Raw genomic sequence first — 15,809 nt, 5'->3', positions numbered from 1 at the left:
CATCCATCCATCCATCCATCCATCCATCCATCCACTCCTTCATACACTCGTCCATCCACTTATCCGTCCATCCATCCATCCATCCATCCATCCATCCATCCATCCATCCATCCATCCATCCATCCATCCATCCATCCATCCAAGTTGTGTAACTCCTACAATGCTGACATTATAACTTTTGATGCTGTACCTGAGAACAGAGTCACAGTTGCTATCATGCTTCTAAACTCTTAGTCTTGGTTGTTTTAATTGTCTTTTTTTGCTTTTTAAATCCTTTATCCAGGTATTTCTTAATGCATACAGCATACTGTACCCATATCATGCCTATCATGCAAAGAAACTCTCCTCATGAGAATCAGAGACATAAAATAGCAATCACAATTTTATATATCGGACTGAGAGAGTGCTGCCACATAAAAAGTCTCAATCTTTAAAAAAAGATTGCGTCACAGGAGGAGGGGATTTACAGTAAATCTAAAGTGAGAACCTCACCGACCTTCAGATAAATGGAACCATCCCTCTGGGCAATTTGTAAGCGTGTGCTCAAACACTATCCCAGGTAATCTCTTCTGTTAAAGTCCTGACTGAGGTTGGACCGAGTCCCATTAAAATGCAACATCGTGGCCTTGACATTCAGGCAGCACCCCTAATAGTGTGAGTAAATCCCTCCAATCAAAACGCGTCATTCCCATGGGTTGTAACGGGAGCATTATGACTGTTAAATATCCCCGAGGGGTCAGCTGAGAAGCTGTCTAGACAAGCTTATGAGTCTAAACCTTGAGTTCATCAGTGACAATTGGGGTCTGATTTTCATTATTGGCACAAATCAGAGCAGAACAATCAATGTCCTTGGATCAAGTTCAAGCAACTATTTTTATGTGATAGAATTTGGGCTCTTAAAACCGTGAGCCCACATTGGTTGGCTGCCCACTGCTCATCATCTCAGCTTATGTCTCAGGAGCAACTGGAACTTGCACTTTGGACCTCTCGGTTACTTTCATCCTCGTGCCAAAGTCACCCGGTCCGTTGGGCTTCGAGCTAACCCAGTGGGCTTCAAGATTAAAGCTCGGAGGGGCTGAGTGTACCGGGCAAAGTGGCCAATTACAAATGGATTTAAGGAACAAGAGAAAAAAAAAAAAAGAGACAGAAGGAGCGAGAGGGTATGTTTTCCATAGAAATGTTGTCACATTTATAGGCTGGGAAATAGCTGCAGGGTGACTTCACTGCATTCCTCCATTTTACAGTTCCCAGAATGTATTGCTCACTCGCTAAAGGTAGCCAGTGCTGCTAAAGTCACCGCTGTTTCAGGGAGCATCACCAGTGACAGGAGCAGTAATAACGCAGCTCTCGGAGGACGAACCGACAAAACAGATGTACCGCGAGGTGCCTCCGCCGTGAATCTATCTGCACTGGCAGCACAGAACACGGCCGGGAAGCTTGAGACTGTCCAAACCTCAGACTCTGAAGTGCCAGACCTCCCCTGTACAGCACCGTAAACATTGAGGTCAATGGCTTTTTTAAGGAGTTCATTTCACGATATCAGCAGCGACCGCTTCTCTCAGCCTGCCCCGGGATTTTTTTGGTCAGGCAAACCTCAGAATGCTACTGGCTGTAAAAGCAATTGACGTGTTAAGAGGTGTTTGGGGTTTGAGCTCACATATGGGACGTCGGTTCGGTGTGTGGATGCTCGGGCGGGTATGTTTACTAACCTGTGTGTCCTTTGGCGCTGGCTGTAATGTAATGTATGGGCTTCCTGAGCAAACGGTAGGACCCTCCGTCCCGCCTCACCCCGCCGTTGCGTGGGAATGAGGGAGCGGTAGCCTGGCCCCGGGTGGCAGATCAAACAGCGTCATTAAAAAGCACAACACAAGGCCCCTTGTGTGAGTAAATCTTTGGAAAGAGGGGCTGGAAACGGGCCTGCGACACCCTCCAAACCAATACCACTCCGACTTTTTTTCTGCACATACAAGGAACTTACTGCTACTGCACGAGAGTTGGCCGACCTCCCTAAAGGGCGCATGCAAAGTACAGACTGAGCAGAGATGGCCTGGCCCTCATTATCCACACAACACACTTCACTTGATCACAAACTCCATTATTAACAGCAGAATCGCTGGTTTTTGAAGCAAGTGTGGACATATGGATTGGGTGTCATGGCAAGAGAAAGCCCTGCTCCGATATTTATGAGGCTCACGGTTGGCAAACACATTATTATTCTTTTTCTGCATTTGTTTTACTTAAAGAAGCCAGTCTCAACTTTATTATGACTCAGTTTAGCAGCAATCCAAGAGGGTATAGAGAGTTACGCAACTGGGAAATAAAGATGAGCAGTGATGGGAAGAAGCAGGAAGCCAGTTAAGCATCTAAGTGGATGTTTTCTCTGTTCAATTGGGTGCAAATATGCAGAAATTACACAGGCAGTGACATTAAGTGACCGTGCCAGTTTGGAAGGCACGCCACAGCTGTGCTTAAAGTCTATTTTTAAAGGCTAAGGTTGTTAAAAGTGAAATTTCTCCAAGGCAATGAATTGTCTAATTAACTTGGGCCTGGCACCAACATTATGTCTGCTGCGTTTCAGCATAGGGGGAAAACCCTCTGTGTGGTCCGTGCACTGCGACCTCCTCCTCCTGCTATTTTTTTACCATACAACTGAGCGCATGTCATGCCAGAATCAAGGAAAAGCAATCTGTGTGGAGTTGTTGTCGGATTTAAACTTATCTTGGATTGAGATTTGACATCTTTTAGAATCTAAGAGGCAGAAAAAGAAAAGATTTAAGGAAAGAAGTGAGTCTATATTGGTTGTACATTGTACAGCCTTTTCAGCAAACTGTGTCTGTAGGTTTCTTCACTCAAAATACAGCAAAGGTGGTTCATTTTATCATAACTGTCTAACTTCTGGTTTTAGGATTGCTCTAAACAGGCTGTTTTGCTCTGAAAACCAATGAACTGCAGTGCCCGCCCCTTTCAGGAAGAAAACACTCTCTGCATGTGTGATTGACAGCTGGAGCTCAAAAACGTCTTCATGTCTCAGCAGCTTTTATTTTCCACCTCAATGTTCATAACAACCACACAATGCAATAAAAAGGACTTTTTGCCACTTTAAAGTCCCCGTTAGGTCAATGATTTATCTCGTCAAAGCTCATCTCTGTGTACATATTTAGTTTTATTTCCATGAAGTTCATCCCTTCCTGCCTTTAAATGGCTTCAGTGTAACTCTACCAGAGCTTCAACAATCCATCCATCCATTATCTATACAGCGCTTAATCCTCATTAGGGTCGCGGGGGGGCTGGAGCCTAGCTTCAACAATTAACCGATTAATTTTAAATATACCACCGACTATTTTGATAACTGATTAATCAGTTCAAGCAATTTTTTTATGAAACAAAGTAGAAATTTCTCAGATTCCAGCTTCTTACATTTGTCTCTTTAATCCTCTTTGACAGTGAACTGAAAATCTTTGGGTTGAAAAATAAAACAAGACATTTATTTTAACCATTATCCGACATTTTATAAACCAAACGGCAAATCGATTTACTAAGATAAACGACTTATTTGCCACCCCTCTTTAAATTGCTGCAGCTCGAGCACACCAGCTCCCATTCGGCTCTGCTGAAACTAAACTAAACTACAATCCGCTGCCATATTGGAGTAATTCAACCATAGTTAGTTAGAACTGGAATCCAATTTTTTAAAAAGAATAATGACACAAAAATCTCCACCATATCAGTTGATAGGATTGTTTTTAGGTTTGTTTTTCTTCTTACACATGAAACCCTAGAAGTCTAAATCTGTGTTTTTGACATGGTCATGATGTGATGTGTCTTCTAGCAAATAAAAAAATACCATAATGACATGTTAACAAGCTTAAAAAGTTGATTTTTTTATTGGAGGGAGCCTTTAATAATTGCTTCTAGTTTCCTGATTTCAGCAGCAACGTAAATACGTTAAATCACAGCAGATAAAAATCTAGAATATACAGCGAGAATGTTTTATTTTGAAAGCCTTTCCACTAGATTTAACAAGACTAAAGGTGCTTTCAGACAGAAAGGGGTTGAGGTTAGGTTGGGGCGTCACAAAAACACCAGGATTCATCTTTAGGGGAACTAATATATCTAATAAATAATAAAAAAACAAATCTGTAGTTGAGCTATTTTATTACTTTTAAAACACATAACAGTATTTCATGGCTTAAAGTGTTGAATTAAAGAGAAATTTTAGCCTTGTAGTGGCACAAGATAAAAAGGGCAGGGGATCACCAGTATTTTTATAAATCATCCCCTTGGAACCATGAATATTTATACCAAATGTGACGGTAATGCGGGCCAAAAGTTGCAGAGACGCCTGGCCGAGAACCAAAGCGCTGCACTGACTGAAAGACAAACTGGTAGACAAAGGAGAGAAGCAGCGCTGCATCTTTCTCGGCTTCACGTTTCTCCTCTCAGATGGCGTGACTGCGCTCAGTTTTCTGATCAATAGCAGAGCTCACAGCGGGAGCATATTTTCGGCGTTACACAATCGGCCACGTTCTCGTGTGCCCACGAGTGTATCAATATTATGGCAAAGGTTATGAAGCCCTGTTTGCAATTACTTTCAATCCGGCGGGAAGAGTTGATGACATGTATATGGATGTTATGGGCCAGACAACTTTTACTGCACATCCAATATGATGAGGAGTTAGTAGTTTGAAGTTTTCATGAGATTTTCGTTAATTTTTTCACTTACAGATAAAGTTATTGGATGGTAGTTTTGTGTGGAACTAACAGACTTTGTGTCTTTATCGTGTGTGTTTGGCAGAAAGCAGCTGGATTATAGTCTGAGTTCTGTGCTCCAGGAATTGTGCTATTTCAACCAAGTTATTTTCCCCCGAACCTGCGATGACGCCACGATGAATCCTAATTCCTGGCCCTACTTCTGCTTAGCCGCCACTTTTAAGCGTCCAAAGTCAGAAGGAAATGAAAAGGGAAATTCATTTTATTACCTTTGCCTCTTTTTTTAAGCTTCTATTCCTCGTCGCGGTGTGATTTTCCACACTGACCCAGATCTTTTGCTACCTGTCTCTCAGCCCTTTGGAAGTCGCCTGTTTGGGTTCGAGCCCTGTGACCTTCTGTTTGGCTTGGCAGAGCTCGCTGTCTGGATTCGTCACAGCCTCTAATGCTCTTGCCATGCCACGCGCTCCACATCCACTCCCCTCCGCTCGCTGCAATAATATCGTAAAAATCCTTAAGCCCTCGCTCATCCGCGAGTCCAAACTCTGCGACGTTCCCTCCAATCACGGCTCCAGATTAGCTAAGGGCCGGTGACACTGGAATTCCTCTTAAGTTCACGAGCTCAAAAGAATATCATTTGATTAGTTTCCACTGGGGTCTCGGGATAATTGGCCTATCATAGTCATCATCGATGGTTTATCATCACTCGGCATCAAAGCACGAAGGAATCCTCGTTCTCAGAAAGTGGTTAGCTCCGTAATTTGGGCAGAGACACTGCAGACTGTCATGCAGAGAGTCATGATCCAAACTGCTCCAATCTGTTCAGCAGACTCAGACCGGAGGGCTTCACTGTGTCTGTTTTAGTACTGTGTGTGCTGTAGTGTTGCTTTAACGAGCGAGGATTTATTTATAGACCGGTACACCAAGACAAATGGGAGTACATTTAGAGTATTTATAGTAGCTAATGACTCCTGTTTTCTCAATTATTCCCTCCAGTTCATGTAGAATTTGTGAAACCTCAAATTTTCCTTCCTAATCCTGATTTGTTTGTGCCCTAATTCCTTTAGCAAGTTAGCCATGTTGGCTTAAAATTATATTGTCTGTAGGAGGAGATTTTTGCACAAATATTATCATAAATAAGATTTCTATGAAAGAAACCAAACATGACTACAAAGCAGGAAGGAAGCCTTTTCCTCAGAGACTCTAAAGCTCAACTGGAGTTTACTACTGATCACATGGACAAAGAAAAGGTCTTCTGGAGGAAGGTTCTGTGGTCAGATGAAACAAAAATGGAGTTATTTGGTCACAAGTGAAATGTTTGGTGAGGACTTTAACCCCAAGAAGATCAAACCTACCATCAAGCATGGTGGTGGCAGTATTATGGTGCTTTACACAAAGTCAATGGAACAACGATGAAGGAGGATGATTACCTTCACATTCTTTAGGAAAACCTCAAATCATCAGCCAGAAGGTTGGGTCTTGGTAACAGTTGGGTGTTCCAACAATACAATGACACCAAACACACATCCAAAGTGGTAAAGAAATGGTTGAATCAGACTAGAATGAAGGTTTTATTGTGTTAATGGCTCCTTCAGGATATCAGTATCTGGAACGCCCAACTCGTCAGTCAGAGCTGATGAAGCCTCTTGGATGAGCGGTGGAACGTCTTCAAGGAACTCAAGCAAGTCCAGAGAGTCAGGTTTTAGACTGGCCTCCCCTAAGTCCTGACATAAACCCCATCAAGAACCTGTGGACTGATGAAGAAACAAGTCTGTGTCAGAAAGCCAACAGATTTAGTTAATTTGCTCCAATTCTGTCAAGAGGAGGGTCAAAGATGCAAGCAGTAGCTTGTGGACGGCTACTAAAAGCGCTAGTGGATATTTAACCAAATATTAGAATTGCTGTTTGTATATTTATGACGCAGCAGATTTTGTCGTACTTCCAGAAGATTTGTAATAAATCTAATAACAAGCCAAAATGCATCACTGTTTTTCTGACAAAGACGGTTTCAGTGATTCCATAATAGAAAGTTAAGAGTTCCAGGAGTCACTGGAAACTCAAAACCGCCCTGACATACATGGTCTTTACAAGTTTATGTAAGCTTTCGTTCACGACTGTATCCCCATGTATTCATGTGTAGTCACATTGTGTTAAATACGCTGTTAAAGCTTTGCAAACGCACCACAGACTCATGTTTGCGGGTTGCCACATTATCATGCTCGGCTATTTGAAAAAAGGAGACAAGAGTCAGTGGATGAAATGCCAGCTGAACATGATTGGTGTGCGCTGTGGTTTGTTTTATCATTCACTTCTTTTTTTTTTTCCTTCTGCAGGACCTGCGAAGGGCAGAATATCAAATATCGCACATGCAGTAATGTGGTAAGTTAGCAAACTTGTCTCTGTGTAATGGATGTCAATACGGCTTTTAAGTGGTTTTCAGTGAAAAAACTTAGAATTAGAGCAGTATTACCAAGATTTATGCCGAAGGGGTGTAATTTAGTGATCCTAGGATCCCGTTGTTAAAGAGAGAGTTGCGGGTGGGGAGCATCTTGTTTTCATTTAATCTGGTGATTACATGCAGCAATCATAGTCTAAACCACCAAGACTTGCTGCACTCACAATCCTCTACCCGTGTACAAAGCGACATGTGATGTTTTACCCCGTTGTGTTTCTTTTCTCCCCCCTCAGGACTGCCCTCCAGATGCCGGCGACTTCCGAGCCCAGCAGTGTTCGGCTCATGCAGACGTGCGCTACCAGGGTCAGTACCACGAGTGGCTGCCGTTGTACAACGACCCGGACAACCCCTGCACTCTCAAATGCAAAGCCAAGGGTTCGGGCCTTGTGGTGGAGCTGGCGCCCAAAGTGCTGGACGGAACGCGCTGTTACACCGAGTCCTTGGACATGTGCATCAGTGGAGTCTGCCAGGTGGGAGAGAGCGTCATCGAGCTGCATCGCTTTCATCGGGAATCAGTTTATTTCTTTTGTTTTATCCTTTGCGCGGAGCCAAAATGTACATCTTGTAGGACTCACGGTGTCACGAAGAAGGAAAACAGGAGAGTTGGCGTATTTCTTTTGACTTTTCTTTCAGTGTTTGGATGTTTTCACAAGTTTTGGGTCCCAACTGAGCCTTTTTAGAAGCAAACAATTTTTTTGATTTTGATCAACTGTTACTGAGAATATCTAAAAAATGTATCTTTTGGAATAAAGTCTCATTTGTCCAAATGTGTTGTGAACAGCTGCAAGCTTAGATTAAGTTGAAGGCGGTCTTGGAGAGCAAGTATGTTTGAAGCTTTATTGCGGCTTGATGCTTTCAAGTAGCGAAATATAAAACATTTATCCTCAACAGGATCTATTCCGACTTAGTTTAACACAAAATACAAACTTTAACAGTAATAGAATGAGCACTAATTTAAATTAGAGCCGTTTTTTTTTACCCTAAACTACAAAAACAAAAATGCCCAGTCAAGTCAAATCATAACCGTACAAGCCCAGAGAGGAATTTCTTTGTACAACAGAATATATTTCAATCACTCCTGGTGTTTTTGTCTACACTGCTTCACAAGTTGAGCTTTTTTTGGATGCGCTAAAGTAAGCAAACCCAACGAAAACCAAAACACGCTCGGCCGACTTACAACACCACCGTCGTGCCATCTGCTTTACCAATGAATACCCAATGAGAATAATATTTGACATTCGCCTTTTGACTGACAGTCCAGGAAATAGTTTACAGTGCATTCTTTCTCGGTTGAATGGAATTACATCCCGAGGCATCGTGTGTGCAGAGACACACAGGGATTTTAATGCACTCCCTGACAAAGCTTAGACTCACATTGCGGTTTTGGGGTTTTATTTCACAGACAGAAATTGCGACAAACTCCATCAATCAGCCATCGATGGTTGAAGATAGTGTTTAATGAAAAACACGAGTAAAATTGTTTTTGGAAACGTAATCTGGCATAAAGGGATGTTTCATACTATCTGAGTAACGATAGATGTGAATATTAGCGAGACCAGATGGTTGTTTTAAGAAAAGTGGTTTCTTCATATTTAATTCTGCAGGAATCAACACGAGTGCCTCCATCAGTTTGTTCTTTTTATGCTTTTGCAGAATGTGTCTGAAGGAATTTACCTGCTAGATTTTCTTAAAGCTGAAGATTTATCTGTATCCAAGGTGATGTTTCCACTGATTGGTTTTCTGCTGTGTGTCACAGATTGTCGGTTGTGATCATGAGCTGGGCAGCACAGCCAAGGAGGACAACTGTGGCGTCTGCAACGGAGACGGCTCATCCTGCAGGCTTGTGCGAGGGCACTACAAATCCCAGCATGCTTCAGGAAAAAGTAAAGCATCTTCACTCACACAGTTATTTTCTAAATTTAAAAAAATATTGGTGAGTTAAAACATTTTTACTGTTCATTTCACTGGCTAGAACAGTTAAAACTGTGAGAAACAAACCTGATAATGTCATCAGGAGCTTGGATTTGGAGATTTTAGCACTTAAATGGGAGTCCTGCATTATAGACCGGGGGATAAATTTGGTGTCTTTACCAGGAAGGGAGTTTCTAATAAAAGAAACTGTTGAGTTGCATTCGGGAAAGGGCCTCCATCTCCATGTTATTGATTTTTCCCTTCTTTTTTCCTGTCTTTTCATCCAGTGTTTTTAAGTGTCTTAAGTGATGGAGTTACTCTTGAAAGCTAACATTAGAAAACAGCTTTTTGGCTTAAAAACGGTGTTGTTCATGTTGAATTGCAGTCTTGCATACCAATGCAGTGAGCATCCATAGACTGTGGATGAAAGGTTGATGTAATGTCAGTCACTGGTTTTCGGACTACTGCCTCAACTTGGACATCTGTCTGTCGCGATCTTGGTTTTTCTGAAACTGAATGTGACTCGCAAGGGATGGATCTTACTGGGAACTCGTAGAAACTAACCATACAGTGGCATGGAGGACTCATGTGGTAGCCATATCCTAAAACATGCCATGCTTTGCTATCTGTTTTTCTGTAAATGGGACGATAATTTACAAAATGAACATCACACTGTGCTGAAGAAGACTTAACACAAGCAGTTAAAATGATAAAATAATTAGGAAAAAGTTGACTGAGTGAGTAAATCAAGTGAGAAGTAAGATAATTTTCTTTTTGGCTTCTCTGCAATTGGACTTCTTTTTGCAGTGAGATGAGTCGCCCCCTGCTGGCTGTTAGAAAGAATGCAGGTTTAATTCACTTTCATATTGGCTTCAGTGTCTACATCAGCATCACCTTTTTCTTGACAGCAGTTTTGCTCGAGGTTGTTGCCTTCATCAAACTGAAATTAATGTCATTGTATTTCTGTGAGTACTGATTAGCATCTTCTTCACATTGTCTCTTTCTGTCTCGCTCAAGCTGAGGACACGGTGGTCGTCATCCCGTTTAAGAGTCGCCACGTTCGTCTCGTCCTGAAAGGCCCGGATCACTTGTGTAAGTCCTGGTAGGTCCAGGGTGCCCTCCCATCCAAAACAGCTCAACATGATCTTTAGATTTGGCATTGGGTGTAGTTTTATCGCCAAATACTTCACACTGGACACAAGTACTCTGCATTGCTCTGACCTTCCTGCGTATGATGCTGTTTTTCTGACTATTAATGCAAAGAAAGAGTTAATTTTTCACACACACACATATATATGCTGTATGTTCAGAGTGTAAAAAAGACAAGATGGTGACGTTTTCATACTAGAAAACAGATTACTACACTTGGCAGCCTTGTAATGATAGTTCACCTTAATAACAATCTAGAATTAACCTTCCTCCTCCTCCTCCCCGTTCCAAAAGCCTCCCTCATTAGGACTGTTTTACAAGCAGAAGAGGCACATATTTCTTCCCTTTTCCTTTGGCTCTGAGAAGACACAAATCTTCCAGAAAATATCACTGATGTCAAAGTACTGGCATCAAACTCCCCCCGGATCAAATTGATAACAAATGTTCCATCCTCGTACCTTTCCTTTTGCTCCATGGTTAGTTTGGAGACTGTTTCCTGAATGGACGGAGTTTTCATTAAACATTTCCCTCCATCCTTTTTGCCCCAAGGCGCTTAAATTGTAACCACTTGTCAGCAGATGAGGACTGCTGCCGGTTACTGCTTGTTCCTGTTTGTCTCTGTTGTTTTATTTTTTTGTTTTAACGTGCACACCGGATTTACACAAGACCCTGTTAAGCCAGAGGTGAGGTGAGGTCAAACCCACTGCAGCGCTGGCCTGATCGCAGACCTCCATGAGCCTCCTGGCAGTGCCAGAGTGAATTTCTTTGTGTCCAAATACAACAGCCAGACTGTGCTCTTTGTGTGCAACTGGATCTGACTCAAGGTCTGTGTCAAAGACTCTGTGATAAGTGAAAAGTGGTGGTAGAATAATAAAGTAAAATGTGCAAGAAATGATGAAAAATTGAGGTTGAGGTGAATTCTGTTTTAGTCAGTGAGCATACCTGCCTCCACGTTGTCTGTTATGACTTATATGTCTATTTATACTTCAGTTAGCGCCTCTTTTTCTCTTCAGATGTGGAGAGTAAGACTCTACAGGGGGTGAAAGATGAATTGGCCTTGGATAAGTCAGGGCAGTACCACCTGGAGAACACCAGCCTGGACTACCAGAAGCTTTCCGATAAAGAAGTCCTGAGGATCACCGGCCCACTCGGGGCTGATTTCACCGTCAAAGTAAGAGCTGGAACGAACACATATTTAAATTTGGTTGACTTAGAGCTAGAGTAGAAATAATTTAAAAGCACCCTCATCCTGCTGGTCACACATGCATCCAACACAAGGCTAAACATCCATCCATTACCTATACGCCACTTAATCCTCATTAGGGTCGTGGGGGGGGGCTGGAGTCTATCCCAGCTGACTCAGGGTGAAGGCAGGTTCACCTGGACAGGTAACCAGTCTATCACAGGGCTACACTTAGAGACAGACAACCAAGCACACTCACATTCACACCTACGGACAATTTAGAATCACCAATTAACCTCAACATGTTTCTGGACTGTGTGGGAGGAAGCTGTAGAACCCGGAGAGAACCCACGCTGCACGGGGAGAACATGGAGACTCCACGCAGAAAGATCCCGGGTGTCCTCACCGGGATGTGAACCGGCGATCTTCTTATTATGAGGCAACGATGCTAATCACTGAGCTACCTTGCAGCTCCAAGGCTAAACAACCATATTTAATTTAATCAACATGACATTAAAGTAGTTGTAACTGCAGCCGTGAGACTTTTGCAAGAGAAAGCTAAACTATTAGCAACATTCAGTGAAGCCACTCATCACCAGCTTGCAGGTAAATCTACACAACCCAACTATCTACTTAACCACTGGAAATTAACATAAAAGCTCACCTGTCCAGGTTAGAATATACCTAATGTGGCTCCCGGTTCTATTTTTATGCCTTATTGGAGTGTGTTTTGCTGCATTTATTTTCTCTTTTCACTATTTTTTCAAAGTCTGTTGTCCTTTTCGGGTTGCTTTGTAGTGCAGTCAGTCGCTGCTAATGCTGGAATATCAGCTTTTCCTCCAGGATTTTCCACCATTGAATGAGGCTTGTGCACATGCATCTACATTTATGATTATGAAGAACACCTCTCTCTATGAAAATACCTGCCATTGACCAAAGTCTCCTGTCATGGGCGACATTTTCTAAAGTCTGAAAATGAAGCTAAGAGGAGTTGTAGAAGTCTAGTTTTCTCTCAGACCACTTAAATGATAAAATACTGAAAGGTTATTATGATTTATCAGTGGATTAAGTGATGTTTTACAAATGAGAATGCTCTCACAGATAATTTATTTAATGCAAAAATGTTTTAACATGTACACTACCTGCCCAAGACCAAACATAGTTAAAGATTGAGTAGAATGGGTGGAGACCAAAACTGAGCGAAAAAGGACAGTTAAAATTGGACTTTTATTCATCAGGTGGACCAAAGAACATCTTAAAATAAATGCTGATGTGCAAACCAGCTGCATTTTGTTCATTTTGTGTGAACTGAGAGGCTGAAAAATGACTTATTGCAGACTTGAAAATGTGAACGTGTGAAAACTCTCTTATCAGGGAGCTAAAACCAGCAGCCCTCAGACTTGCTTGCGTGCGAATGATCCCAATCAGCTTCATTCTACTGAACAGCTGACATCACCGGGAGCTTTTTGTTGTCTTTTCCGCTCCTTAATTCAAAACCGTCGTTTTTGCCACGTAAAGCTCTGAAAATAGTGCAGCCAAACCAAACCGGGCTCTGATAAGGTTGTTATTCATGAACTCCCGGTGACCTCCTCCGTGTTGTGCAGAGTTCAAAGCGGATCTGATTTGATACAGTACGTTCAGATTTAAAGACGTTGGCGCGTGCGTGAGCCACGTAAATATCAAACTCAGACAAGTCTTTTGTCTTGCTCGCGCTCTTTTAGGGACAACATGTTTTGAAGCGATGTGTCATCAGGCATTAATAATAGTAGCATAAACATTAATCGCGCCAAACCCAGTGGTTGGTTTTGGCTTAATATTGTGAAATGATTTCATGTCTTTGGCTGCCACGTTCGATATTACTCCATGGTGTAAATGCCACTTGATGAAACTTGTGTTTGATTCATGTTGACATGTCAAACTGTGAGGGAGAATTGCAGCACGTCTGGTTATCAAATGTCAACGTTTATTTATGTCTAACAACCCAACAGTACATAAATCCACTTCATAAATCCAGTAGTTTAACAGCGCCGTGGCACGGTGACTGCAGCATATTTCTCTGCTTTGTTACGTTGCACACAAATTCTCAGACGAGGGCAAGTGAGTGGACAGTAAAAATTATACAGGCCACAGACTGGGAAACGCCTGTGAAAACTTCCCCCCTCATAAACACAAGTCAGGATCGGACAATAAATAGGAACAGAGGAGACGGAAATCTGAGAGGCTATAAATGCATAATTTTCTAATCTGTTACGAGGCAGACGGCCAGTTCATATCACAGGCCTGGAAAAAAGTTTGGAAAATCATATTAAAAAGTTGCCAGACAGTCTTTCCACAGTAAACACATGAATGTGAATGACTTTAATTTATATGCCTTGCAGGTATAATGAATACGGGGCATTTCTGCGAATATTTTTCAAGATTATTTATGAAACTTTAAAAAAAAAAGAAAAAAGAAAGGACTGACAAAACACTGACACGCATAATCTCAATTCTTTATGGTTCATTTTATCTCAGCAAAGCACAAAAACATGATTTCTTCCCATTCAGGAAATTATTAATCACTTTGTATGACAGGAGCATTTATCCTGCTAATAGCTGTGCTCGAAAACTGAGCAGAAATGGACATTTCCGGCTTTTCAGGGTCAGATTCAGAAGACAAATAGCATCCCTAAGTAGATCCCAATATCATTTAGTCGTACGTTTGCTTTGACAGTAAACAACGTTTGTATAATTTGATCTGCATCAGCTATTTTTGTTTTACATTTTTCAACAATTTTACCTAAATTGTTTTGATCAGAAGCAATGTCAAAATAACATCTGTGTTAAAAGGATGAATTCAGGACTCTTTGAATCTTTAGATTATGCTAAATAATGTTGGTATGTTTATAATGCTACTTTATTGAAGTGGTGTGATATCTTTCATTATTTTGCAAAAAGAAATGCAAGTCATACTTTGTGAAACTCTGCGTGGGCCGGCTGTGATTTATTTTTACATTAACGCAATACTATTTTACATTTAAGCTGCTCTGGCGACCACTAGGGGGCAGAGAGACATGTGGCATCTTACTAGTTCAGCTTGTGGTTGAGCTAATCTAGAATTTTCTCAGTTATAAACCCAGTTTCTGGCTAGACTGAACCAGACTACTTGGTTTAATGAGCACAATGACTGAAGTTATCTTAAGCTGTTAGACCTTCACAGGTTATTTCTTGGAAAGTAATTATTAAGAAAACATGGTTTCTTCTTTGGGATCTACCAGTTCCTGCAGCAGGTTTAATAAATCCTATGATTTTACTCGTTGAAACACAGATTTTAAATAATTTCTAGCCTTAAAGCAACAGCGCTGTTACGTTTTTATGGCTACAACAAGTCTGTTTGGTCGCCATGTGTGCACATAATGACATGGGAGCCCCATTAAAATCCTCTTCATGGCCTCGAGTCAAATGCAAATTGAACATTTGCTGCTGTGTTATCTCTAATTTGGCTCAATATCTTGCAAAATCTGAACCTCCTAAGCAAATTTGAGGATCACTGTGAGTTGCAAGGACTGATCCATACAGACAGATGACCAGATCAGTGAGACGTCATCCTTTACAGGGATTATAATTTGAGTACAAGACCTCTGAAGACAGCTTTGTACCTGCAGGTGCAGTTCGCCAGTGGAGCCGACAGCGTGATCCAGTACATCTACTACCAGCCCATCATCCACCGCTGGAGGGAGACCGACTTCTTCCCGTGTTCTGTCACATGCGGCGGAGGTACGACGACACCTTTGTGTGAAGACGTGTCTTGATGGGCAGTTTTTTTCTGACATTTCTTCCTCTGCAGGTTACCAGCTGACCTCAGCGGAGTGCTTTGATCTGCGGAGCGGCCGGGTGGTTGTGGACCAGTATTGCCATTATTACCCAGAGAACGTCAAACCCAAACCCAAACTGCAGGAGTGCAACATGGAGCCCTGCCTGGACAGGTTGGATACCACCTCTAGTTCTATTAAACACCACATTTTCAAATCATAATTTCCTTAACTGATTCTGTCTTTCTTTCAGTGATGGCTACAAGCAAATCATGCCATATGACCTCTACCACCCGCTGCCTCGGTATGCACTCACCTCCAGTCAGGTAGATTAGCGACACAAACAAATGCATCTCTATTGATTGCTATGTTTTTTTACATCAGATGGGAGAGCAGCCCCTGGACGGCCTGCTCCACCTCCTGCGGCGGCGGCATCCAGAGCCGCTCGGTGTCTTGCGTGGAGGAGGACATGCAGGGGAACATCACCCCCACAGAGGAGTGGAAGTGTCTCTACTCCCCGAAAACGGCAATCCTGCAGCCCTGCAACACCTTCGACTGCCCCACCTGGCTGGCGCAGGAGTGGTCACCTGTAGGTACCCTTCTTCAGTCTGCT

General features: G+C 42.2%; 1 protein-coding gene across 1 annotated transcript in view; it reads left to right on the top strand.

The window, feature by feature from the left end:
* Positions 1–15,809, top strand: part of LOC103366508 (ADAMTS-like protein 1) — a 72,956-nt gene that overhangs the window by 35,846 nt on the left and 21,301 nt on the right. Inside the window, exons 3-11 of the mRNA XM_008294256.1 lie at positions 7,041–7,086; positions 7,396–7,632; positions 8,919–9,045; positions 10,091–10,165; positions 11,236–11,393; positions 15,050–15,161; positions 15,232–15,370; positions 15,450–15,500; positions 15,581–15,785. Of these exons, the coding sequence (XP_008292478.1) occupies positions 7,609–7,632; positions 8,919–9,045; positions 10,091–10,165; positions 11,236–11,393; positions 15,050–15,161; positions 15,232–15,370; positions 15,450–15,500; positions 15,581–15,785 (891 nt within the window). The 5' untranslated portion in view covers positions 7,041–7,086; positions 7,396–7,608. The remainder of the gene's footprint in view (positions 1–7,040; positions 7,087–7,395; positions 7,633–8,918; positions 9,046–10,090; positions 10,166–11,235; positions 11,394–15,049; positions 15,162–15,231; positions 15,371–15,449; positions 15,501–15,580; positions 15,786–15,809) is intronic.

The sequence above is a fragment of the Stegastes partitus genome, unplaced genomic scaffold (assembly GCF_000690725.1).
Source record: "Stegastes partitus isolate 25-593 unplaced genomic scaffold, Stegastes_partitus-1.0.2 Scaffold951, whole genome shotgun sequence".
NCBI lineage: Eukaryota > Metazoa > Chordata > Actinopteri > Pomacentridae > Stegastes > Stegastes partitus.
The sequence above is the reverse complement of the archived record's forward strand: the minus strand, read 5'-3'. Positions and strand labels throughout refer to the sequence as shown.